At 51.9% G+C, this 25060-nt stretch overlaps 8 protein-coding genes across 8 annotated transcripts; 4 read left to right on the top strand and 4 right to left on the bottom strand.

Moving 5' to 3' along the window:
* Window positions 1-191: 191 nt before the first annotated feature.
* Window positions 192-711, top strand: BDV14DRAFT_206035 (uncharacterized protein; the record flags this gene model as incomplete). The annotated part of the gene is made up of 2 exons (XM_073774833.1): window positions 192-505; window positions 594-711. The coding sequence occupies 2 exons, from the start codon at window positions 192-194 to the stop codon at window positions 709-711; spliced, it is 432 nt and encodes a 143-aa protein (XP_073622034.1).
* Window positions 712-1339: 628 nt separating this feature from the next.
* Window positions 1340-3180, top strand: BDV14DRAFT_194086 (major facilitator superfamily domain-containing protein; the record flags this gene model as incomplete). The annotated part of the gene is made up of 6 exons (XM_073771878.1): window positions 1340-1470; window positions 1523-2031; window positions 2104-2422; window positions 2495-2815; window positions 2914-2985; window positions 3045-3180. The coding sequence occupies 6 exons, from the start codon at window positions 1340-1342 to the stop codon at window positions 3178-3180; spliced, it is 1488 nt and encodes a 495-aa protein (XP_073622033.1).
* Window positions 3181-3522: 342 nt separating this feature from the next.
* Window positions 3523-5714, bottom strand: BDV14DRAFT_185456 (uncharacterized protein). Its single transcript, XM_073770666.1, has 2 exons — window positions 5387-5714; window positions 3523-5318 (listed from the first exon to the last, which is right to left on the bottom strand). Exons 1-2 carry the CDS (start codon window positions 5648-5650, stop codon window positions 3705-3707), a joined length of 1878 nt encoding a protein of 625 aa, XP_073622032.1. The 5' UTR covers window positions 5651-5714; the 3' UTR covers window positions 3523-3704.
* Window positions 5715-6231: 517 nt separating this feature from the next.
* Window positions 6232-10343, bottom strand: BDV14DRAFT_18545 (guanine nucleotide exchange factor). Its single transcript, XM_073770665.1, has one exon. The coding sequence runs from the start codon at window positions 9874-9876 to the stop codon at window positions 6364-6366; it is 3513 nt and encodes a 1170-aa protein (XP_073622031.1). The 5' UTR covers window positions 9877-10343; the 3' UTR covers window positions 6232-6363.
* A 4904-nt stretch (window positions 10344-15247) lies between these two features.
* Window positions 15248-15754, bottom strand: BDV14DRAFT_18494 (uncharacterized protein). The gene has a single exon (XM_073770592.1). The coding sequence runs from the start codon at window positions 15637-15639 to the stop codon at window positions 15367-15369; it is 273 nt and encodes a 90-aa protein (XP_073622030.1). The 5' UTR covers window positions 15640-15754; the 3' UTR covers window positions 15248-15366.
* Window positions 15755-16253: 499 nt separating this feature from the next.
* On the top strand, window positions 16254-17128 carry BDV14DRAFT_18509 (uncharacterized protein). Its single transcript, XM_073770620.1, has one exon. The coding sequence runs from the start codon at window positions 16398-16400 to the stop codon at window positions 16941-16943; it is 546 nt and encodes a 181-aa protein (XP_073622029.1). The 5' UTR covers window positions 16254-16397; the 3' UTR covers window positions 16944-17128.
* A 4388-nt stretch (window positions 17129-21516) lies between these two features.
* On the bottom strand, window positions 21517-22898 carry BDV14DRAFT_207111 (glycosyltransferase family 32 protein; the record flags this gene model as incomplete). The annotated part of the gene is made up of 1 exon (XM_073775077.1): window positions 21517-22898. Exon 1 carries the CDS (start codon window positions 22813-22815, stop codon window positions 21517-21519), a length of 1299 nt encoding a protein of 432 aa, XP_073622028.1. The 5' UTR covers window positions 22816-22898.
* A 45-nt stretch (window positions 22899-22943) lies between these two features.
* Window positions 22944-25039, top strand: BDV14DRAFT_207109 (acyltransferase family protein). Its single transcript, XM_073775076.1, has 2 exons — window positions 22944-24635; window positions 24882-25039. The coding sequence occupies exons 1-2, from the start codon at window positions 23257-23259 to the stop codon at window positions 24901-24903; spliced, it is 1401 nt and encodes a 466-aa protein (XP_073622027.1). The 5' UTR covers window positions 22944-23256; the 3' UTR covers window positions 24904-25039.
* Window positions 25040-25060: the final 21 nt, after the last annotated feature.

The following is a 25060-nucleotide window of genomic DNA, read 5'->3' as shown; positions in this document are numbered from 1 at the left end:
CATCTAAATGCCCTCAAGGTCTAATCCACACATTCTGTCAAAGTTCTCAGCGCCTGTATTGAGGTCAAGGTATAGGGAAAGCAGAAAGGTATAAAGGGCCCCCCTCCCAGCCCAGTCCATATTACTCCTCATCACAAAAGTCCAGCCCTCAAAGCAACCAACAACACCTCGCCTCCAAGAAACCCTTCAAAATGCACTTCCGCATCACCGCCGCCCTCGCAACAGCCATCCTGGCCTCTCCCCTTGCCCTTGCCCTCCCCCAAACCGACGTCAGCGCCACAACCGAAGACGTATCCATCACGAACTTCAGCGCGACTAAATCCTCGGGATCCATTTCCTCAGTCTCATTCACGCTCTCTGGCGTCTCGTGCACAGCGGAGAATCCGAGCGTTAGCTATGATGCGTCGGCCGCGACGCAGTGCGGGAGCACAAATTACTGGTTTAACATCGTGAGCAGTTCTGATTCTAGTTTTGCGGTGTCGGTTATTAATCGGTTGGATGTTGAGTATGTTGTTCCCTATAACCTATAATCTATGTTTTTTTGTTTCGGTATTAGTGTCTTTGCGGCTTGCTGATTCCATTTGTCTCTGCAGGGGCTCCGGATACTTCAGTGCGGGCCAGTACGGTGTCGGCTACGTGCCGGCTTCTTGCAATGGTGATGTCTGCAGCCAGAGTGGTGGTGCTGTCATTATTTACCTTACGGGACAGTAAATTTGGCTATACTATCCAGTCATAGAAGGGTACCTTCCGTAGGTACAATGCCTAGATAGTGATTGAAAACCAGCCCCAGGAATTCTTCAGGTGCCGAGACGAGTCTACGTTAAGGATGGCTATGAAGGCTCCCTAGGAGTGGTAAACGATTGGATAGAAGGTTTATGGCTGAAATGTCGTTCGATTAAACATTATTTGTGTTTGCTCCTCATTCACTCGCCTAGATCTTGCCTTCTTCTACAATTTATCAAATATAAGCTAGATTTGAAGAGCCGAATTACCCCCCAGTCACGATGAAGCCGACGTGGGTTGCTCAGGGATAAGCGTAGCCCCAATGGGATTCCATACTACCAAGCATCTCGGGTCTATGAATAGAGTAATAAACGACAGTAGACACATAACGTCCAGATATCCGGGACGGGATGGACGTCAGCCAATGCTTCCAAGCCGTTAGGGCTACCCCAAGACCCATATCCATGTTGATCACGCCATCTCACGAGCGTTTGATGAGATCTTGTCAACCAAACCCCGAGTCTCGGCGGGATATGGTTTGTACTTATATCTCCACTGACCGAGTCTCTCGAATTCGATATCCATGCGGCTAAAAATCTAGACCTGCAACAGAATAATGTCATCTGAACAGGCCAAGACTGAGGCCGGAGCTGGGATCGAGTTGGGCCAGCATGACTCCGATAGAATCACCACCACCAGTCCCAGCCCGGACTGGACGACAGAGGAGGAACGACGAGCTCGACGAAAGTAAACGCCCCCAATTGACCCCCTCCATAAGTACAGAATATTGATGTCTCAGAATCGACCTAACAATCCTCCCCCTCCTAACACTCGGCATGATAACCTTCCAACTCGACCGAATGAACCTAGCAAGCGCCCTAACAAACAATTTCACCTCTGATATCTCAGTATCGCAAAATACCATTAACCTGGGGAACCAACTCATGTTCCTCGGCATCATACTCCTCGAGATACCCTCTAACATGTTACTCCAGCGCGTTGGCGCTTCAAAATGGATCCCCGCGCAGGTATTCATCTTCGGGCTTATCGCTACCATGCAAGTTTTCCTTAAAGATGGCGCGGGGTTCCTGGCGAGTCGGATGCTGCTTGGTCTTGCAGAGGCGGGATATATCCCCGGTGCGATATATACGCTTTCAACGTGGTATACCTCTGCTGAAATTGGAAGGAGAACGGCGGTCTTGTTCTTTGGGATGTTTGGTGGGAATGCGGTTTCGCCGCTTTTGGGGGCGGGGATATTGAGGCTGCATGGGCGGGGTGGGTTGAGAGGGTGGCAGTTTATCTTTTTGAGTATGCTCCCTTTCCTGATGAGCCTTGTTGTGACTGGGGGAGTATGAGGGTTTGGTCTGATTCTTGTGGCAGTTGAGGGTGTCATGACTATGGTTGTGGCGTCGCTCCTCTTGCTTGTACTTCCGACGAGTCCGCAGAGACCAAGACCATTATTCTTCAAAGGATTGGTACGGTTCTCAGAGAGAGAGAGGTATATACTCTCCTCAAGACAAGGAAAGGTCGTGAACCAGGCACAAGATCAGAACGAAAGCACAAGCCCTAAAAGGGGAATCCCACTCAGCACCGTGAAAAAAACAATCCTAAACTACCGCCGCTGGCCGCACTTCCTCGCAACAGCCTGTATTTTCTCGACGTGGAGTCCCTTGACCACTTATACGTCTAGTATTATCATGTATTCACCCTCCGTCTCTTGGACAAACTAGAACCAAGCAACCCAGAACTGACCGGGTATGGTATGTGGCAGGTCCCTCGGCTTCACGCGCATCCAAGCCAACGCTCTAAGTGCAATCGGCGCATCCTTGACCCTCCCCCTCGTATTCCTATTTGCGACAATAAGCGACAAGACTAAGCGTCGAGGGCTAACTGTTATAGCCGCGACGAGTTGCTACTTGGTTGTGTTGATTGTCGCCAGATGTGTTCTTGGTTCAAAACCGGGCCCGGACAAGTGGAAGCGCTTCGGTCTCTGGACGGTGGTTAATGCCTTTGCCGTGGGCTATCACCCTGTGCATAATGTCTGGGTGCAGGTTAATTGTGGGAATTGGGAGGAGAGGAGTATTGCTATTTCGTGAGTGACCCATCCATCCTCCATCCCCGGTTCTATGTTCATGGCTGCTGTGCTCAGAGAAATACTAATTCGGATTGAATGATGTGGTATTGATATAGCATGTGGGTAATGAGCGCCATATCAGGGTTACTAGCCGGAACACAGATATTTAGGGGTGAGGATTCGCCGACGTAAGGACATCTTCTCTTCTTCCCTGCCTCAGTACTTCATCTGAACCATGCATCTGCAGATACCTAACCGGTCTCGTGATAATGATTGCCATTGTTTCGTCTGGTCTTGCACTGGCGATTATCCAGGAGATTATCTATCTTTTTCTGAATGCGCGGCTGCGACGGAGGGGCGAGAAGACGATGTATACCGCGTAGCTGTCGTGACCGCGTCTACATCCCGGAGACAGAAAGCTCGACGAGTGCGTAGTAGAGCTGTACAGTTGGTACGTTGGGGACATAGCTGAACTGGGATGGGGTACACCCAACACTTATGGTATGGTTCCATCCACGTCATACCTCTCCGTCATTAGAGTTATCTAGATACGTAGGGACTTAGGTATGGTACCTTGAGATCCATATGGGACCTGGGTAGTATCTGTGTTTTTAGCACCGCAATCAGACTCCAGAGTTACTATGGTGCTTGGGGCACGATCGGACGGCAACGATGAAGGCCAGGTAGATACGTATGATATGTGGCCGGACAAAATCAGAGTAAAATAAAAAACCATAATAATTACCAATTAATCTATCGCATGCACGTTTATGCATGGGGAATGTAACTATATCAGAGAAGGTCATTATATACGCCGTCGTCAACCAGCGGTATGTTCATCCAGCTCATTTCACCAAATCAATTATCAACAACGCCAACTCGATCCCCTAGTAACAAAGATAAAAGATCAAGGTAACCCCCTCCACGGAACATCAATCCCAAGCATTTGCGCAACACGCATAGCAGAAACAATACACCCCTCCAACAAAACCATCCCATCCCAGCACCATCCACCGACGACAAAAACATTCCCATCTCCACTCTTCCAGCTTCCGTTTCCGCTTCCACTTCCACTATTCCCATCACTCTCCCTGCAAAGACTCTTCGTCCCAGAGCTTGAGCTTGGGCTTGAGCTTGACTCGCCAAAGATCGAATTCACGATATCCCGACTCCGAGATGTACGGAGGACACGTGTAAACCGGACACTATGTAGGATTTTCGACTCGTCGATTCCCTCCATGGCGTATGTGCTTACAAGGACGTTGGCGGGGTGTTCGTGGATTGACTCTGTTCGTGTGCCGGTTTTTGAGGGGGCCGTGAGCATGTGCATTGCTGTTAATGGTGGTATTTTGTCCATGGGCACGGGATGGAATGTTGGTTTTGATGCTTTTGATGTGGAGGTGTCGAGGAATGTCTTGATTTTTCTCCTTTGTAAGCGAGTGTCGTTTGCGACGGACGCGCTTATCCCGCGCACGCGATCAAAGTCCGTATGTACGACCGTCGAAACATATGTCGTCGGTATGGATCTCATTTCATCTTTCAGGGGAGCGAAGATGTTTCCGAGGACATCAGGTGTAACAGCTATAATCACCCGGTCGTATTCCCCCCCTCCCCGTTCGAACACTTCCTGCCCCTCCCCATCCTTCTTCGTCTCTGTCCATTCAACCTTCACCCGTCCCCCCTGCAAACTAACCACATTTCCAACCCTAGTCCTATACCTCACCTTGAACCCCCCCGCAAGTCTTCCCTCCGCCTCCTTGACACCCCCCGTAACAGTGTAATGCGGTTTCCGGAACGTCTGCACAGCATATCCGATTATATCAGATGCCGGGAAGGAAAGGAGTTCTTCGTGCGTGCATGTTGTTATGCTGGACATTAGGGGGAGGAAGTAGGTTGTTGTGTAGTAGGTTGGGATGAGGATGCGGATTAGGTAGGAGTGCAGTGTTTCGCCTGTTCCGGATTTTGAGGTTGGTTTTTGGGGTGTGCTTTGTGATGATGGTGATGGTGTTGAGAGCGGTGGGATGAAGAAGCATGCGGTTGTGAACCAGGCGTACCAGAATAGTAGGTACGCTACCTCAACAACGTAGTTCAAAAGGCCAACACCAGGCGGTCGAATCGGTGGGAGGATATGGTTGTTTGAGGAGTGGATGAAGTACGCCTCGCCACCTTCCTTGGCCTTCTTACTGCCACTCCCTGATGTCGCCAACGGCAGTCTCGAAAGACTATAAACAAACCTCGGCTCGCCAAACCGTACACCAAGGTACGTGTACATCCGTCGCAGATTATCATAGTACCCCGCTGCGAAAGCGCGCATAGGGAGGTCGACTCTTGCGCCCTGAGACGAAGATGCGTCTCTGGGCGCCTTCTTCTTCTCGCTAGACGAAACCAGAGTCGACGCAGAACTCAACCCCGAACTTGACCCCGGCCTCCCACCCTCAGCAGATCCATCCCCAGAAGACTCCGATTCAAATCCAGGGATAGGGAGCGTATAACTCGCCGAATCAAGCGACAATCCATCTTGCTAAATCCCAGTTAGCATAACCTCCAACAAAAGACGACCCAAAAACAGAAGGGAAGATATAGGTATACCATCTCCAAAACCTCCACATCAAACCTCCTCCCTCCATTCCTGTCCTCCGCATGACAAAGTAAATGCGCCGTTACAAGGCCCGCCATTCCCGATCCAACAATCGCAACTGTCTCGGGCCTATTTTCCTCTGTTCGCGTTTTCGCCCCTTGATTCCCACTCGCCTTCTCCACCGGCATCGGTTCGCCAGGAACATCAACCTTATCTATCTTGTTCTCGCCATCCAAGGGCGCTGAGAGCGGCGGTACTCTCTCCGCCGCAGACATGATGGTATGAGACAGGCGTAAAGGGCGGACGCCTGAATACGAAATCTGAAGAAGGAGAGTGGGGAGATGGGCTGATTGATTTCTCGAGTGGATTTGGCGCAGATCCTCCGGGGTCACGTGGGCAAGGGTTCGGCTGGATGCGCATAAATCAGGCTGTGCATTATTAATGAACACTCCGCTGTGGGCTGGACCGCGGTACGGCAGGAGCTCTTCCAAGGTTCATTTCACGTGCTACAACTACAGTACTTTAGATATGTCTTGGTGAAATATATGGTAAATGATTATATGCTATATACAATACAGGCAAGCTGCAATAACTCCTCCCAAGGTCCACCAGTCCAGTCCCGAGGTATCGATGCCAAACAATAAAGTCTTAACAATCCCAGCCAAACAATGCAGAGTTCAATCAGTGACCGACAGGCGACAATCATCAGAGCGTTGAGCTTCATGATCTTGTCTTCCAGATTCCTTTTATATAGCCAGTCGAGCCGCGAGGCTCTATCCTGTATGTGCCCATACTTTTAAAATCCCGTTCCCGCCGTCGCTGCAAAAGCAAAACAATATGAAAGTCCAGTGAGAGTAACAAAACAAAGCCAGTAAAACAGATATGAAAGGTATCAACAGTGAGAGACAAAATATTGACAAGAAAAGTCGCCATTAAGACATAAGAGAAGGAATATCATAAGTCATTAGGTATGAGAGGTAGAGAGGGATCAGCCATTGCTGGTGACTGATTTGGTCTTGGAGGTGTTGTGCCATGACAAAAAGTCGAATTTGTCTTTGGCGTTCTCGAGAATCGAGGAAGACGAGCTCGCCTCGGATTGAAGGGTGGCGCGGGGAGTGGGGGTTTCGCGCGGCTCAAGGACGAGCGACCGGCGGTAGAAGGTCTGCAGACTCTTCTCGCCGTTGGATCGGACACGGACCAGCTCGCTCTGCATCCAGGCCTGGAGCTCTGGAACTTCCGTCAGTCGGTAGGGAATCTGGAAGCGCTGCAGCTCGCTGATGATGCGCGCGGTCTTGACGTGCTTGTCAAAGTTGATCACCGACATGTCGCCTTCGTCATTGGACAGGTTCCGGACAGCCTGGTTGCCGTGATCGACAAAGGTAAGGTCGGTAAGGTAGGTGCCGACGAAAGGAAGGCATGGAGGAACGTGGTTCTGCAGACGCTGACGGAGGACGGCGTAGTTGCGAGAGACATCGACAATACCACGGAGATACTCCAGGGTAGCTTTGGTCTTTTGCGACACAATTTCCCAGGTGCGGCGAAGACGCGAGATCATGGACGAGTTCAGCGAGCAGATGATTGCCATCAGAGAGTCGTAATTGTTGAGCTCCAGACACTTGTTGGCAATCTTGACCCAGTGCTTCATAATAGCAGCGCGCTTCTTCGGCTCCTCGAGGTGGAGGATGGAGTCCGCAACAAGGTGAGCGAGGTCGGTCGACAGAGTGGACATCGCACGAACGTTGACGGCAAGAGATCCAGTTTTCTTCATCCATTCGGTCGCGAGCAGCTCCTCTGGGAGGATGGCACAAAAAATGCGCGACTCCTTAATAGTAAACTGGCGAGCAAGCTCCATGGGATCAAAGTCGAGAATGGTAATAGCACCCTCACCATTCTTCCAGCGGTTGAGGAGAGCGTGTTCCTTCTTTCCAAGCAGTGGAGTAGGAAGGGGGGTGTCCGGATGGATGTACTGCGCGGTCGCTGTGTTGGTCTTGCCCATGGAGGAAACCAGACGAGGAACGACGGGTCCTTGGAGCTTGGCGACCTTGTCAGTCAGCTCAAGCAGACGGTGTGCCGCAGTTGCCAGTATTCGCATGAGGGAGTTGGTGGCAAAGTCGATGATGAAATCCAAAGCAACATTATCGCAGTCATGTCGCCAATGCGACTCGAGCCAGTTCTTGAGAATGTTGTACACCCGCAGGCGAACGGGAGAAGCGGCGTGAGGAGTATCACCAATGTAGTTGAAACGGTCGACAAGAGCCTCGGCGAACTCAAGAGGCGAAGCGAAGAGGCGGAAAGTGAGGAAGAATGTCGACACGAACATGGCATCAGGAGTCGACTGGTGAGCAGTTAGCTTCTCAACCAGCGCCCGAAGGCTACCACCCATCACATGTCCGTCCTTAAAGACCAACTCATGCGCATACGTCTTTTCCAAGACATTAGCTTCGAGTTCCTCGTTCTCTTCGGCCAGAGTTGAATAGCTGACACTGCCCTTGAGCGAGGGTACCATGTTGATGTCGGGAGAGGTGGCCCTCGTCGACGTCTGGGAAACTCCGCTCATTTCCGAGTCACGGAGGTTGCTGTAGGTGAAGCTGCTAGCATTGCTGGTAACACCCCGGCTGTAGGAGTCGCTCATCTCAGACTTAGCCTGGCTGTCACGACGGAAAGAGTCGTCAAACGACCCATTTTGTGGAGAAGAAGGGAAGGATTGCTGGTCGAAGCTGGGTGAGAGAATAGAGGAGTTGAAGGAGGATGAAGGTTCGGTAGTAGCAGGGGTAGTGGGAACGGCATGCGATTGGAAGGAGCAAGGAGTGTTGTCGTCGGTAAGAGCAGGTGTGGATAGGGAAGAATTGTTGTGAGATTTGGGGATCTGCAGCGGAGGTGGCGGAAGTCGAGCCATCTCGTGGGGTCGTTGCTCGGCCACGTCGACCGTGCGCTGCGGCTGTGGGGTAGAGTTCTCGTCGGATGCCGCGGCAAGCGCGCTATCTTCAGCTTCTTCGCTGTTGGCAAGCTCAAAGTCGCCGCTCTGCTCTAGTACCGTACGAGCTTTGGCCATGCAGTTGCCTGCTGCGCGGACGCAGTCGGTTGCCGCATCGACCAGACGTTTGCCTTCATCGGGCATGAAAACGAGCTCATCATCAGGCTGGGCCGGGCGGAAGGCGTCACGGGCGGCAAAGACAAGTTCGGAGAGGCGTTCGTACATGGTGTCCTTTGCCTGCTCCAAGAGCGAGCTGCCCTTGGCATCGTGCTCACAGACGGTCTCAATCACCGTCAAAAGTCCGCGGCACGAGCGCACGGCCTGTTCGGTCGTGACAACCAGCTCTGTTGAGGAGCGAGATTGCAAGTGCAAACCAATGAAAGATCCCAAAACTCCCAGGAAAGCATCGTAGGTAGACGTAAGACGCTCGGAGGCGAGGTTTGGGTTTCGGGCGGTCGCGGCGGGGCCGGTGCATGACATCCGATGAGAGACAGAGATGCGTTTGGTGGTCATGGAGATGGGGCGGGGTTGAGAGTCAAACGCGTCCACCCGGTTCGACGCCCGACTCATATCCAATCGGCTTTCCAAACGGCTCTCCATCCGACTCTCCATCCGACTCTCCAGTCGACTGCGGCTGAGCAGTCTGGACTCGTTTCGCTCGGTGTCCATCTCAGAATTGGTGTCCGTCGGGGAAAAGGTCTCGGATGAAGGCGTCGGGGGAATGTCGAGAGCTGATTGCTGCTGCTCTTCGAGCTCCGCAATCGCTCTGCTCAGACCTACCTCCTCGTTCCACACATCGAGGAAACGAACGCCTCGAGTGACAATGCGGAAGGCTTTGAGCAGCATCTCATCGATCATGTACTCGATCTCGTCCTCCATTGGCTGGCCGCTGGAGAGTTCCTGGAATTTCTTCGTCGTTCGAACCAGCGAAGTGAGATCCGAGAGCAATGCCTTGCGATTCCGTCGGAGTCCATCCTGGCTCTTGACCAGCGCGGAGTCGCGTGTGAGACATTCCGATTTCTCGAGGAGTACCCGGACTCCTGCAATCAGTCCCCGGACGAGGTCTTGGTTTCCAAAGTCCATCAAGGGCGATCCACAGCCGCCGCGGATAATGTCCCAGAAGTCCGTCAAGGCTTTCAGAAGGGGGCGCATTGGAACCTGATCGTATGCCTCGCAGTAGTTGGTGGGTAACCAGCCCCGAGCGCCAGAGTCCAGAAGTGTGCCGTCGGCCCAGCCATTGGTGTGAACAGAATGTACCAAAACAATATCTCCTTGATCCAATGGTAGAGTGACAGTCGAAGGAGAAACGTCTCCAGTTGGGTGAAATGGGTAGAATGCGCGAAGGTAGTTGTGGAACACCGTCCGAGGGGCGTCAGAGCCATCCATGACGGTGTCCTGAGTGTTGTGAGGTGATGTCGGAGGGGTGATCTGGCGATCGTGCGAATAAAACCGGTTCAAGACAGGTCGATTGGTGTAGTCCCCCTTTTCAATCTTCAATGGCGCAACGTGAGGCTTCATTTGGTCCATTTCGTATGATCCAGCATGTACAACGTATAGAAATCAAGTCGGGTCGAGGCCCCATGCGACCAGTGTTTAACAGACGTCAAAATCAGTGAGCATTCTCACAAACCGAAGAACTAGTGTAGAGAGCGATTCTATGGTTGAAAAATGGTATAGGGGTCGAAAGAGTGGTTGGGGACGATTTCGCGCAACTACCACCCAGCACTAGAGCATTTCGTCAACGACTGGGCTTCCTTCTTCCAAGCGGCTGGGGAAGTGATTGAGAGGGGGGCAATGTTTTGCTAGGGCTGCGGCGCGGATCACCGGGGAAAGAATGTCGGGATGGATTTCTAGGGAGCCAGGAATAGGAGGAATGCCGGTGGAGGGCAACCGGTTGCTAAGGCTGTCAACGTACCTAACAAGATCACTTAATAGAGATAAAGCAAATGACAATTGCTGGTACTTGTAAAAAGAAAGCACGTTCCTAAAGCAGTCGAACGAGGCAGTCAAGTCGTCGACAGGCACGAGGGACGGGAAACGGGGAATTGGCGACGGTAGGAGCAAAGGGAAGCAAACAAGGACTTCCAGTAATGATCGAGTAGCGGATATCTTCCAATGACGCAGCTCAATTGGTGGCTTCTCCGAGGGTGCAGTGTCTGGCAATGCAAGGACCGAATCTAGGCCACTTCGAGATCTGAAGATCGCAACGAGTAAACCTATTAATTGTGTTTCAACCAGCCTTTTTCCGATCCGGATCGACAAAGGTGCAGAGGCAAATGACCGAGGGAAGGGTGAAAGGGTGGTCGCCGGCGAAGCTAATTGTATGGGCGGTCGCGGTGTAGAAAGCAAGGGCCTCGAGACGCCCAAGACAGTCGATGGCGATGAAACGCAGATGTAGCAGAAGTAATGAAGGAACGACTCGAGGTGACGACGACGAGTCAGTCACAGCTCACTGTTGAGGATGGGGTATAGAGGGGAGGGGAGAGGAGGGGAGGAAGGAGGAAAGAGAGGGAAGAAAGGTAGAGGAGGTAAGTCGAGGAGCGCGGACGGGAAGGGAAGGCGCGGTGATAATATGGAGGGGAGACCGACTGGAGACTGGAGCAGGGACTTGAACCGTGGGACTTGGATGGACCGTGAACCATTGGCATCAGAAACGGGCAGCACTAAGATTAGCCACGCTCCACTTAACTTTCTCTCTGAATCTGAATTCTGAACTGAATCCCGTACAAAAGCATCACGCAGCTAGCTGGTTAGCGCCGCCTAGAATGGTCGATGATCTGCCATCACATTTGGTGTTGTGATTCGTGGTTGTTGTTATTACAATTGCCATAACCATTCGTCATTTTTGTTGGCTCAATTTATTCTACCAGATTCTCCTCGTCAGCTACTGCAGCTAACTACCCAACAACAAAGATGCAGAACTGCAGCTGCAGCAGCAGACAGGGGCCTGGCAGTAGCGGGATAGTCTAGAAGCATAAGTCGCGGCATTATTATTGCACTAAACTAGCGCAGCAGACGGAGACGGGATATCCATCCGTCCAGAATAATTAACTTTGATTATTTTCCTTTTGGGCCAAGCCACTATTGATTCGGTGGAAATCATCTACTACCTAGGAATTACTACGATGCACCCCTCGCTGACTCTGGTGAAAGGGATGTAAGTATATTATATTGCTGACCTGTTCCATGGTCGCAAATCTCCGTCTTAATATCACAAGATGAGCATTGTCTCTGTTGTCTCTGGCACCGACGCCAAATAATAGGCGATCGACGCCCGACCAAGGTTGACAATTGACAGCTTCTTGAGATTTACGTATTTATGTCGTGCTGGGGACAATAATACGTCGAGCTGCACTGGCAATTGCCTATTGTGGTGTAGTGTACCAAAGAACCGCTGTCTGACCAGTCGGATGGCGCCCCCCGGGGTCCAAAAGTCCGTCTCTCTGGTAACTGGAGAGCGCTCAATTTTGGGGAGTAAAGAGTGGGAGTCTGGACTGTGGGACAGCACTGCCTGGAGAGAATAAGAATGGTTACGTGACCTTCTTCAGTTGCATTTGCAATAAAATCTCGGAGTCGTCGGAGGCAAATCTGTCCAGGGATTATGGAATCATGGCCTAGCTTCGTACTGAATAGTTTCTTAGTCACAGTCATGCCATTGCCGACGTCTATACTTAGATATTTAATATATTAGCAATCGAGATTCTGCCTGTTTTTTTTTTTTTGCTTACATTGCCACTGGAGCTTGTCGAACCCCATAGATTGAGTCCAGCCTTTGCCTCTGACTGATAAATATATTCTGTTCTCAGTGAAACATCCCCCGTCACGTTACCTTTCATAATGCATCTCGGTGAGTTGATTTCCCAGAATTGAGCAGGTTCCATCTCACAAGATCTAAAGGTCCCTACTATGACTTTGTGACATCTTCTGGGTTCCATAATCCATAGTTCAGGATCTGGCAAATCGCAATCTACGATGCAAGGACTGGATCCGCCAACACGATGCACTTTATGCATCAGATGTTACTGCCTTAGGACAATTGTTCCCTGATCGCTGGAGAAGCTCTTCCACTCCCGGTCACCCTTTAATCCGGCAGCTGGGTACGATGGAGTCGCGTGGTGGAGCTCTGGAGACTGCCCCATAACCCATCGCACGATCTGCTTGTCGCTATCCAGACTGCTGGAACAGGCGCCTTTGACGAGCCAAATCCCCATAATCATGCAAAAAGGCGTCATATCTCCATTGACTTGAAACCGAGAAGCCATAGTGATGGATAAGTCCAGGGCTGGATTGGGTGGGAGTTTGCGCGGTGAGCAGTTATTCGATTTGAAATCTTCGTCTTTCGGGCGTCGAAGTGCCGACCTGTTGAAGGAGCTTTTTCCAAGCGTGGAAGTAATTCAACAGACGATGCCAGGGTATCATGCCGGAGGCCCAAACAAGCAGTGCTCTATAGAAGATTCCAACGGCAAGCCGTTGAGAACAATGAACGTGTTTAATGAGATTTGCGCCATGAGGTTTCACAAACCCAACATCCTTTGACCAGCTGCGCTGCCATCCCCGCATAAACCGTCATTGCCCGACGTCAGCAGTCTTTGTAGTCGTCAAATAGCGAGTTCCGGTTCTCTGGTTCCTAGATCTGATCGCCCATGCATCAGCGGCTCGTCTTGGTGGCAAATCGTCGCAACTGAAATCAGCCGGCTGCAGCCTACAGGGGCTATGGATACGGAATTCTCGGTGAGGTGAAGCCTGTGTGTTTTCGAGATGGAGGGTCTCAAAGGCGGTTCCGCTTTGGGTAAGCGCAGAGCAAAGATCCATCGCGTCTTGGGAGCTTGGACTTGGATTTGGAGGCCATTAGTTGAAGATCCACAAGAGCCCGACCATTTCCTCTCAAGGAAGGTACATAAATCCCCAGATAATTCCCCACTCATCTTCCATATCCCGTTGATATGAAATGCGACCGGCGGGGAGCGAGAACAAAGAAGCTTAGGTCTTGAGCCCTTGAGTCTCGACCGTCTTGACTCAGAGTCAGGCCGCCTGACAGAAGCTAAATGCGCTTGTTTCTCAAGGTCTCCAAAGTCCAAATGCCACTGTCAAAAGAGGCGTCCAGCCGGCGAGTGCGAGTGGCGGATTATCAGAGTGGCGTTTGAGGCGGTACACCAACGGTCCCATGTCCAATTAAGATTCATAGGCAGAGAACTATTAAGCCGCAACAAAGGTCCAACAAAGAATATGAGATATGATCGATCGCTCTACCCCTCCCTGATCGTTGATTTATTGAAGCATGTTTAAGTGCCTGCAGAACAATCCTGTTGATAATGCTGCAAGTCCTTTGTTGTGATTTCAATACCGAGGGAGACGACTAGAAGGTTCGAACGTGCATCTTGGACGACAATCAGCTAACGTTGTAGGCAAGGACCAGCCGTGGTGGGTTGGCCTGGTTCCTTTCGAACAAAGAAACTGCGGTTCGAGCAAAGACTTCCCCAAGTTCATCAACCACCCTTGGGCGAATGGTACAAAACAACAGCACGTGCCTGATGTTGGCTGCGGGCCTACAGTAGCAGCCAGCTTAGTTTGACAGGCTGCATGATTAGCGCTTGGCCATGACGAGGAACCACGCTACAGCCTGTGTCGCTCTGTCAGCTAACCAACAGGGTAGTACTTCTGGCCCAGCCTAGCATCTCGATATCAAATATACTTGAAAGTCCAATCGACGCACCTTTGGTACGTTGGACGGAATCACAAGATGAGGGTACCGGTTTTCGGCAGCCCGATACGGAATTCAGGGCGAGTCGGCCAAGCATCCATTTGTCCGCAAAGGGTTTAGAGATCCTCGCTGCCTGTGATCGCACGACGAACAAGATGGTGGAGTTGAGCTTGCCCGCTGGCCACTCCCACTGGCCTGCCGTCACGACTCTGTCTGAATGGTCCCCGTCATCCCTGAGCCCGCCCCCATTAGACCATGCTTCTCGCGGCAGTTCGTTGAATCGTCCCTTAGGGTCATTGCAAGTGCCGAGGATATCACACTGCTTCAACAAATCACAGCTGGAATGGTGCGGGAAAGCCCCGCCAACACTCAGAGGAGCTGCTTAGGCTCTCAAGTTCTCAACAGCCAGCAGCGGGACGGCACGGTTTGGGAATTGGCATCAGCGGTAGTCACAAATGTGACGAGAAAGCACAGTGAGGCGTGAGCCGTGTTTGCTCCACGGCCGCGTTGGACACAATCTAAATTGATTAAAAATGCGGGATTCGGAGCGTTCGAGCGCAACGGTCGTCAGGGGTCGGCATCCTCGTAAGGCAGTAAGGCAGGAGAAGGCAACCGTCTGGGCAGCCAGGCAGGAACGCGAAGACGGTAAGGCAGTAAGGCATAAACGCACAACACAGGAGAGGTGACTGCACGTGCCTATCATCCTTTTAGCCTTTTAGGAAGGTTCTCGCGTTCAAGCCAAGACTACCATGATACCATCTTTCTCGACGTCAACTATCGTCATGGGCGACTTCCAGACTTCGCAGTCCAGACGCGATCTTCCCACAAGTTTGCTACTTTCAGTATCACGATCACCCTTTTCCCAACCGCAGGATGAGATCCAGATTCAGAGTCCACTGACGGTGCGTTTCGCTCTTCCTCCACAAGATCCACTGCAGAAAGGAAAGAGGCTATCAGCCAGCATCATTGGCCCAACTACGATCAGGAATCTCACTATTGGACGAACGGTGGCTCCGAGGCTCCGAGCACATGGTTCGTCGATTTCATCGGCATTTGTCCATGTGAACGAGCTTGTTTGATGCCGGGGAACCGGGTAACTTTGATCGTCGATTCCCTCGATGCGACTTCAAAGACACTACTCCTTAGCTTCTCTAAGCTGTGGTAAATGTCACTGCGGTGCTCACTTGTATCTTGGCTAAAAGCGTGCTGTGTTTCCGCCTCGGCCTGTGCCGTTGTCTAGTAAGTTTCCAGGAAGTTTCCCCCCTGAACACCTTGAGCTCCTGGATCCTATACAGATCCGCCAGTTTAGATTGTGGCTAAGCATGCATAGGAGCCCTATAGTGGACCTTCAAAGCAGAAATGCACGCGCCGATTCCCACACTCTCGCCCGTCGTCGACCCAGTATGACAAAGACTTCCTGGCTTCGCGCGGTGTGCAGTTTCGTCAGGTCGACAGATCGAGTCCCCATCAAATATTGTGGGTTCTTGTGGATATCTGCAGCTCCTAAGGCACGAGCCAGTAGCGCACCCGTGAATGCCGAACAAAAATATATCTAGCGAGATTTGCGCGACTACGATCAAGAACCACATCGCGGATTCAGGTTGAAGAATAATGGAACCAGAGCAACTGGGAAACACGCCTTAGTACCATTTAGGTGAAAACAGAGCATTCCGGCTTCCTTCCTATTGGTCATAGATTTCCAGGTCGAGAATTATATCGGCCAACTTGAGGAGCATTTACCGCGATATCCTTCAAGGCCTCAGTCCGTCAACCACCCTGGCATAATCTGGCATGTTCTAGTCCCAGCCTTCCTGATCGGATGTCGATGACCAGGCCCATGATGACAATCTTCGGAAACAGACCGACGCCTCATCACCGACACCCCCTCTCACCCTTTACCCAACTCCGCTGCAAGAGAAATTGTCGGTCTACCAGTATCGAAGCTATGCAATCATGGCTGCGCCCACCCTCTGCCCAGTATCATTGGGAGAAGATTATCCAATCAACCCCTGTCTCAATCCTTGCTTCTGCAACTTCCGCATGGCAGGCACGAATCTAGTAGTCGGTTCCGCTATGCTTAAGCGCCCTGCCTTGAAATACCCCTGCTGTCTCCCAGTGGGAATCCCAATCTCAATGCACGAATACCAGGCCGCGGTTCCAGGTGATGTGCAGGGATTTCTTGCCTTTGATGGTGTCCAATCATGAGCCCTTGCAAATTAGCCACATCGATCACACCGTCATAAACCTTGCTGTCAAGCTTCGATGCCTTGGTTGCAAACATAGTAAAAGGCAGAGACTGCCTGCCTGCCTAATCAGTCTGACAAACAATTGACTTGTGCGATGCACCATGGTGCATTGCAGATACAAATGCAGACGCATGCAGTCTGTCAAGGGAACAGTCTCTGCTCTTTGCGACTTCAGAACTGCCTTGTATAATTGCCGACCCGAGCGACTTCAAACTCCGCCATTTTTTTCCGCTACGACCTCCACCGCAACGCGAGATAGTTCCGAGGGGACTTCCTCTAGATTTAGAAGGATCGGTCAAGGTGAACCCACCAAGTTACCAACAAAAGGAGTGCGAAAAAAAAAAGCAAACACCGGAATCCCGAAATCGGACTGCGGTGCGAGCGACCTTATGCAAGCTGTCACTGCACATCCGACAGGCAAACAATTCCATAATCAACCAATCCCACCCTATTGCAGTCCAATTCTGAAGCAGAATCCCCGCACGAACCCTGGTCTGCAGACTGCGCCTGCAGAGGGGAAACTGCCACGGTTGGCATCTGGCATCTGGCATCTGCACCCGGAGAAACCCAGAATCAGATTGTGCAGAAATGTTTGCTTTTTGCAGCGTTCCTCCTCTTTCGCTTCCGCGCCAGACTCCGGGCCGTGACTCGTGGAGTCCGCGCTCGGTTTTCACCGCGATTTGTTTTTCCGCAGCCAATCAGCACCCCAAGCTGCAGGTTCTTGTTGACGCTGACAGCCCACTTGGCTATTGGCCTCACGTGCGATGTGATCAACTCGCAGCTGAATCAATCACATCCACGCCTGGCATATGCTCCGACATTATTCTTTCTTAGCTCCTTCCAGCTGACAGCCGTCTATCTCCATGTTGGAAGAATGGAGGCCTTCAATGGACAATGAATCAACAATGCCACCACAAAGGATCGCCGTAAGCCGTACCTTGTGGTCAGGTATTTGGAAAAGAGGTCAATGGATAAAGCAGGCGCCACTCTGCAGCTATCCCTGACTCCTGACCTTCTCAATTCTCGGCCCTGACTCGAGGCCTGGATCGATCTTCTTTGTTTGCTTCGCCAGACGCCATACAGTCTAGAGCGCGCAGCCGCGCCATCGCACAGCCTTCCGGATCGGATCCTGGACTTCGACAAATTGTTTGTTGGCTGTCGACCGCCAGTCGTTGAGATAGGGCTTCGCTCGGCTCTGCTCGGCGTTGGGGGTGCTGGGAACCAAGATCGAGGTCTCGACTTCGTACGAGGTTACCTTGTTCGGTATCCTCGAAGGGGGTATCCGTGAGTTGAATATACGCGATCGGTCGATTCAAGGTAAGTGGTTTACTCTCCATGCCTCGTCGAGCTATGAGGGGTAGACTCAAGTTTCGCGTAGGTTCGCGTAGTTTCGAGAGTACCTCTTTTCCCGTAGTCTGTTGTCGGGATGGACGGACCCTCGAGATGCATCACGGGTAATCTACGTTGAGATTCAACTGAGAGCTCGATGTAGAATGCTCGATGATCAATAAACTCTTGATAATGAATAATAAGAAACCTTACATTGAATCAGTATTCTCGTAGAAGATTGAACCTTCTCTGGTTGTGAGTTCTGCGGCGTAGCCTAAATATCAGTCTTGCGGTTGTGTGAGATGGCGCAATATATATTTGTGCTACCAACAGTAAACCGCAGCACCGCAAATTCAATCTTTAAGATACCGCCACTCTTGACGCGGATAGATCGTCTCATTATTTAGATCAGATCAATGTATTTAGAATCCCATAGTCTGATAGTTAGACTTTATCTTTCAAGTCAAGTCATAAATTATCTTGTTCGTGATCCAATGCGATGCATATGCCCGCCCGCCTCAACCCTACCTACCATATCCATAGTCCATACCTAGACCTCCGCATCTCAGCATAGTACCAATTTCTAGATCATGCGACACTTAAAGCAATAGATACATGCAAGGCTGGGTATCGCTCGGAGCTTCTTTTTTTTTATTTTAGTGTTTGGCTCGTGATATTTCTGTCCTGCCCTGTGCATCTCCATGCCCGCCACCGCACATACGCTCGGCATTTCAGACACCCTTTATACCCGCTTCATGGCTACTTATTGCGCAGCGTTACATCAGGATATGCCTCTCAACGAGGGGCCCTGTACCGTACAGAGTATTTTGTTTGTCCCAGGATTAGGGACACCGGACGTTGACCACAGTGAGCCCAAAAGTCTACTGGAGAGACTAGTTGTTGTAAGGTAAGTATAGAGTTTGGGTGATATACGAGCAAGGTCTCATGCTTTACTGGTACAAGTTTGATTAGTCTCGGGGATACTCGGTCATGGACTACTCAGGTCTCTGTTGAATTAGCAAAAAGGGTGTTTTCGAGAGAATTGAAGGGAAGCTAGATCTTACAGATGGGACTCGATATCTATCATTCTTTGAAGGAAATGAGACTAGAGAAAGGAAAAGGTAATAGTCACACTACGCCGGCAGGAACGACAAAGAAAGGAGAAAAAGAAGAAAAAGAAGAAGAAGAAGCAGACGCTCATTTAAAGACATTGAGCCCGAGGCCGAGATAAAAAGGCAGAGGTAGGTACCCGTACTGACTAGGTGGGTAGGCAGTCACCAAATCCGCCGTCCTATCCTGTCATGCCTGGCATTGAATTGCAGCACCAGACGAGTCCATGGGCAAAGACTGGACTGGTACGGGAGGGGCATTTCTATCGACTGCTTTCAGCTTTACCTGTTCCTGTTTAGAGGCTTAGTCTTTCAGTTGATAGTTGCTCCTTGCTTTGATATCTATCCGCTTGCACCTCGAAAGTAAAGCAAGGAAGCCCAAAGTTTAACATACGAGATAGATGAAAGAGCGAATAGACTGGAATTTCTGACTAAGGTAGGCTAGAAAGGCTAGATGGCCTCTGTCTCGTATGGTATACACTTACCAGATATACCTAAAGTCTAGAATAACCATAGCATGCGCATAGTAGTCGAAGTCTGCTGCATCCGGGAAGACTGACTCAAAAATTCTCTATAGAATAAGTGGTAAGAGATGAATTTCAGATCGCCTCGTGAGAAGTTTAGAAATCCTGGATATTCTAGGCTGAAACTATCTCTGATGCAGCGGGGAATCCTTCATACATAATCTCGCTTGCACTACTTCGTCGAAGTGCCCTCTAAGGATGATTGACTGACAGGGTAACCAGCGTCAGCCGTTAGTAAAGATAGTACTCTAGGATCTGGGACGTTTCCTGCGCTGTCTCATATTCAGCTACTGAGATATGTTGTTAGGCATGTGCGCCAGGGCTAGTCAGAGCCCACAGCAACTTGACTTGCTCAATATTTCTTTGCTGTGGGATCTGTTGAACTATATACAATCCGATAGTCAACCAGAACGCTACGTATAATTTTAGAACCGCCGGAATTACCATCTACTTCCGACAGCGTTCCCGAATAACTAGGGGGAGTATACCAGGTTGGACCACACGACGACGACGACGACGACAACGACGAAAGGGGCAGTCGAAACACCAACACCCACCCAAGCGGGGATGGTAAGTGGTTGTGAATCATTCTACTGTGTGAACGGAGACAGCTGCTATGATATCGCCGCGGATAATGGGGTCACCCTGGATAACTTGTATAGTTGGAATCCAGCGCTGAATGAGGATTGTAGTGGGCTGTGGCCGGGTTATTATAATTGTTATGGGGATGCGAATAATTGACATATTAGATATACCTACATGGCTACATGGCTACAGATGGGATGAGTATGGCGGCGGCTAGGTAAGATCGGCGATGTCGATATTGCTACCTCTACATACCAAGTAATCAGTTAAGGAGTACAATTAGTTACTGAAGTCTCGAAGGCGGCGGCCAAATACCATCCCCTCCATACCTTACATCCAACGCCGTAGGGGCATGCAATTTGCTCAGCTCCGAGGTATGCCGGTAGGGATTCCGTCTCGCCTCGCCTTAGAGATCGCGTTGGATGAGCCTTGCAAATAACGTCGGGGCGATGTGCTTGATCGAGACTTTCAAGGGTTGGAAATCTGCAGTCCCAGGCCCTGGCTCTGTTGCGGTCGATGACTGAGGTTCGGATTCAGGTTCAGCTAACCAGAGAAAACGGCCTCGCCGTCTCACGCGAGTCGAACGTCTCTTCATCCAGGTAAAGGAAGGTATTTATTCGGCAACATTCTGCTGAATCTGCGATGGAGTGCGGTCGGGCCCATGTTGTCAATATCAATATTATCACCATCTGAGGCTGAGGCAGTAAGACTAGGAACATCAACCCAGTGCAGGGCGAACCGGGTTCTCGTCTTTGACCAGCGAGGGCGAATAGTGCAGGGAGTGGTATATGACCGTTCTTATTTGGGATTTGTACGAGGAGAGACAGCTTTCCCCCCTGCTTCTTTGTTTTCTTTTTCGTGGTAGAATACCACTAGGCCAAAGCGACCCCCTGCTTCAGCTGACGTCGAACTGGATTGTAATACATGCTCCTGCCACGGAGCCTTACTCGCCACCTTAATATTCCTAACATCGTCGGCATTTAACGTTTCAGCCGCGGTGTCCCGCGCGCTCCTCCACTTCCCCCAAACCCGCCACGCCACCTGTTTAGCGACCCTGATATCGTCCGTCGTCGCTGCTTGCATAGCTCTGTCTTTGAGGTCCCGGTCCTCGGGGCTGAGGGGCGCCACCTCGGACAGGATTTTGAATCATTGGTTCTGGACCACGTCAATCACACCGGCTCTTAGAAGCCTGGCTTCTTCGTGGCTTAGTGGGAGGGTTAGGCTCAGGCTGTGGCTGGTTCTCGGGCCATCATCATCATCATCATCATCATCATCATCATTGTTGTTGTTGCTGTTGCTGTTAATAGCTTTAGCGACGAGCTCATCCATAGATAGCCCGCATGCATTTCGGCACAGGGTATTCTCATCCTCCTGTGGTGGGGGTTGGGTGATGAGTCGGCGTTCCTGATCCGTCAGTGAGGGTGGTTGGAAAGGAGATGGCGCGGTTATAGAGGGTGCGGGTCGGCTCGTCTAAAGCTAAATGGCCCCCAGGGGTATGGAGGCCTATTTGAACAAATGCATAAAAACTCACGTGGACTGAAATTTTCTGTATACTGCCTTACCTCCTGCTTGCCTACTTTATTAGCTTATTAGATGAGCTCCTCTGGTCGGAACGTTTCAAACGGAGACAGATTCACTTCATAAAAGCCGTCTTATTTACTATGCCTAACAGTCTACTGTTGTCTGAAGCTGTCCAGGCTGGCCTTTAATTCCGCCTCTGATGCAGCTGCTTCCTTCTCTCTTCTGTCCTGCTCTGCTCGTTCCCGATCCTCCTCTGCTGCAATCCGCTGTCTCTCCTCCTCGTCCGCTGCATGCTTCAGCGCAACATGTCTCTCCTGTTCCTCCGGGGACAGCGCTGCAAAGGCAGCCGTGTTCTCGTCCCACTCCCGGACACACTGCCGATTCCAGTTGCATTGCTCCACTTCCCCGTAGATTGGATGTTTGTAGCGCGGGTGTTTGCTCGGCCACCCTGACGCATGGTAATGATGCCGTACCAGTGCCGTGCGAGCGTTGTGGTTCCCAGAATCCGAATGACCCTGTCCAGCAGCGAACGCCTCGACGGTGAGAACTAGAAACCCGCCAACAAGCTTGGACTCAGCCATGTCGTGGAAGGTGTTCCACGTAATAACATCGTCGCCCGTCAGCACGGCGGCGGCGGCGGCGGCCTCCATCCGCACCACCCGGTTCATCTCCGCCAACACCGCGCTCGTGAATGCCGACGGCCCAGTGCCCGTGATTACGTCGTCAAAGTCCATTTCGAGCTCGGAGATCGGCTTCCCTTGCTTTACGGAGAGCTCGTGTAGCCATGCGAGGATGTTGTCGGCGAGCTGCAGCATGACGGGCAGCTGTGGTTTGCACATGAACGTCCACTGGCAGAAGGATTGCGACTTCTGGCCGAGGATCGGGTGGTCGCGAAAGTTTGGCTCGTCAATCTCCACGCCAATGACCATGTCGACGTCCTGCTCGTCGTAGCGGTCGGGGATGAAGCGCTCGATGGGCTTGAGGGCCTCGACATCGATGTCGGCGTATACGCCGCCTTCCACGTACATGACCAGGTAGCGAAGCAGGTCCGCTTTGATAATTCTCGCCTGCAGCGCACAGTATGTCTCCACGATGTCCGGCCGGTTGAACCCCTTCGGTCCGAAATGCGTCTGCACGTAGTGGATGTCGTGCTGGTCAGTCAGGACTTCGTAGCGGTAGCCCTGATTCTTTGAGGTCCAGCTGCGGGCCATTTTCAGGTCTCGCTCCTCAAACGCCAGCGGGTCGGTCTTCCAGATCTGCCACATTTTTTTTGGGAACTGCACCGAGTTCCACCGGCTGCTGCTGCTGCTGCTGCTGCCTGGGTATTGGTTTCCTGGGCCTTCACGAAGCCCGTGCATGTTGTCAATGAAAGAGACGGACAATAGGACGAGTGTTGTGAGACATCCGGCGAGAAGCTTGCGCGCTCGCCGCGGGAGGGTAGTCGACCCCATGGGGGAAGGATCATGGGTATGGATGTGGGCTGGGGCTCGTGAAGGTGAATCAATCGGTGGAAAAGAAATGCATAGCGAGGAGGTCGAGTAGGCTAAGCGATGGTGCCGAGGAATAGCCCCGGGTTAATCTTGCAGACGGTGGAAGGAACCCTAGGCTTGCAACTCCAGGCACCCCCGCAGTCCCACATATCCTGAAGTCTTGGACTGCGTATTGGGATTCGTTATCTTTGGGTTACGCGTGATTTCAGAGACCGAGGCCGCGATGGGCGACGACCAGGGTCCATTTTCCGAGACCGGATATCGACGGCGGCCGCACGACGGGCGGACCTAAACCCCCTATGCATCACTGTTGCCTCCTCCGCTCGATCGCTGTTTTTCTTTTTAACTGACGAATTCCTTATTCTGATAATATCTCTGGTGCATAGATCATTATCGCCAGTGATGCGACTGCACTTGGCTTCGACCCCCATGCGGCACTTTGGGCTTCCTGAGCGTGCACCAAGCTCAGCTGGGGAGAAGCCAGCGAGTAAGCGGACTGCCTACCTCGACGGCCTACGCGGGTTCGCTGCGCTGATGGTATATTGGGGACATCACCAGCTGTGGGCTCACGACGGCGCCGGAGCAGAGGGCATCTTCGAGAATGCGTACGGCTACAATGGGCAGTACTACTTTGCGTGTCTCCCCGGCGTGCGCACGCTCTTCTCCGGCGGCCATTTCGCCGTCAGTGTCTTCTTCGTGCTGTCCGGTTACGTCCTTGCTGCGAAGCCGCTCGCGCTCATCCAGAGCGGAGACTTGGAGGGGCTTGGAGACAATCTCGCGTCGGCGATGTTTCGACGCTGGTTGCGACTGTATCTGCCTGTGATTGGCACGACGTTCAGCTACATGACAATCCTGCATCTGTTCCACATCAGGGCCGTTCCGGAGACCCAGGCGACGTATCGCGCGGAGCTGTGGAACTGGTACGCCGAATTCAAGAATTTCAGCTTCGTGTTTCGCGGCGGGGGTGATCCCTGGTTCTCCTACAATTTCCACGCCTGGTCGATCCCGGTCGAGTTTCGCGGATCCATCACCGTCTACACGGTCCTGCTCGCATTCTCGCGGATACGGACAGGGCCACGCCTGTGCGGCTATCTGCTCCTGATATTTTACTTTCTGTATATTGCGGACGGGTGGTTCTGCGCTCTGTTCGTCGCCGGGACACTGCTGTGCGAGTTCGACCTTGCCGCACGGCTGGACGAGTCGCCCGCCATCCTCAATAAACTTCGCCCATGGAAGAAGCCCATATTCTACGCCCTTTTCGCGACCAGCATCTACCTCGGCGGTGTTCCGTCCCACAGCTCAGACATCAAGATCCTGCGGGACTCCCCCGGCTGGCGCTACCTCGCGGTGCTAAAACCGCAAGCCGTCTTCGACTACAAATGGTTCTATCTCTTCTGGGCCGCCACCTTGCTCGTGGCGTCCGTCGCGCAGATCGCACGCCTCCGCACTTTCTTCGAGCACCCGTTCAATCAGTACCTTGGCCGCGTCTCCTTTGCGTTCTACCTCGTCCATGGGCCTGTGCTCTGGGTGCTGGGCGACCGACTGTACGCGGCCGTCGGCTGGGCGCGCGGTTCCCACCCGACATCATGTCCAGGCTGGATAGACCGGCTCCCTCTGCCTCGCATCGGGCCACTGGGGATGGAGGTGAGTTTCCTCGCTCCGCATTTGATACTGCTGCCGGTGACGCTGTGGCTGGCGGAGGTGGTAACACGGGTTGTGGATGGCCCCAGTGTCCAATTTGCGTCGTGGCTGTATGCGAAATTCCTGGCAGGGACGGCGTGGTTAGCGGTAGGAGCGGTCGAGACGAGACCACCAATGATGATAACGGCCGGAGTGTGATCGGTAGGGGTAGGTCGCGCGCGCCCTAGCCGGAACGGCTCCTAGATGCGCATGGTCGCGTCGTCTCTCCCTGTCGGGGGTTGGGTTTGCGTGGGGGTCTTTCTTCTTTCTGCGGGAATCCAGGGCTTTGTTTTTTTTTTCTTCTCCGGGTTTACCGATAACTTGACCAAGATAACGCGGCTGCAAAGCATGGGTAGGGATGCGTTGTAGTCCAGCTGGCAATCACTCGATTGACTGCTTTCTGACCTTTCCTTCCAATATGTTAGCAAAACTATCAGTGAAATGGTTCTCTTTAGTCGGGGCCATCTTTATGGTCTCCCTTGTACTATTCAGCTATCAATTGTACCACGCATCCTGGGCGTCACTG

This window comes from Aspergillus stella-maris, assembly GCF_047715825.1.
Source record: "Aspergillus stella-maris strain CBS 113639 unplaced genomic scaffold BDV14scaffold_115, whole genome shotgun sequence".
Taxonomy (NCBI): Eukaryota; Fungi; Ascomycota; class Eurotiomycetes; order Eurotiales; family Aspergillaceae; genus Aspergillus; species Aspergillus stella-maris.
Note: the sequence above shows the minus strand (reverse complement) of the source record. Positions and strands in the feature narration are given on the sequence as shown.

What these genes read in the sequence shown, in the direction of transcription:
- BDV14DRAFT_185456 (XM_073770666.1), bottom strand. Translation starts at nt 5,650, where the DNA reads ATGTCTGCGGCGGAGAGAGTACCGCCGCTCTCAGCGCCCTTGGATGGC. An exon ending in ATGTGGAGGTTTTGGAGATG is followed by an intron (nt 5,319 to 5,386) that starts GTATACCTATAT and finishes ACTGGGATTTAG; the next exon opens with CAAGATGGATTGTCGCTTGA.
- BDV14DRAFT_18545 (XM_073770665.1), bottom strand. Translation starts at nt 9,876, where the DNA reads ATGGACCAAATGAAGCCTCACGTTGCGCCATTGAAGATTGAAAAGGGG.
- BDV14DRAFT_18494 (XM_073770592.1), bottom strand. Translation starts at nt 15,639, where the DNA reads ATGTGGTTCTTGATCGTAGTCGCGCAAATCTCGCTAGATATATTTTTG.
- BDV14DRAFT_18509 (XM_073770620.1), top strand. Translation starts at nt 16,398, where the DNA reads ATGGTGCATTGCAGATACAAATGCAGACGCATGCAGTCTGTCAAGGGA.
- BDV14DRAFT_207109 (XM_073775076.1), top strand. Translation starts at nt 23,257, where the DNA reads ATGCGACTGCACTTGGCTTCGACCCCCATGCGGCACTTTGGGCTTCCT. An exon ending in TTCCTGGCAGGGACGGCGTG is followed by an intron (nt 24,636 to 24,881) that starts GTTAGCGGTAGG and finishes GCGGCTGCAAAG; the next exon opens with CATGGGTAGGGATGCGTTGT.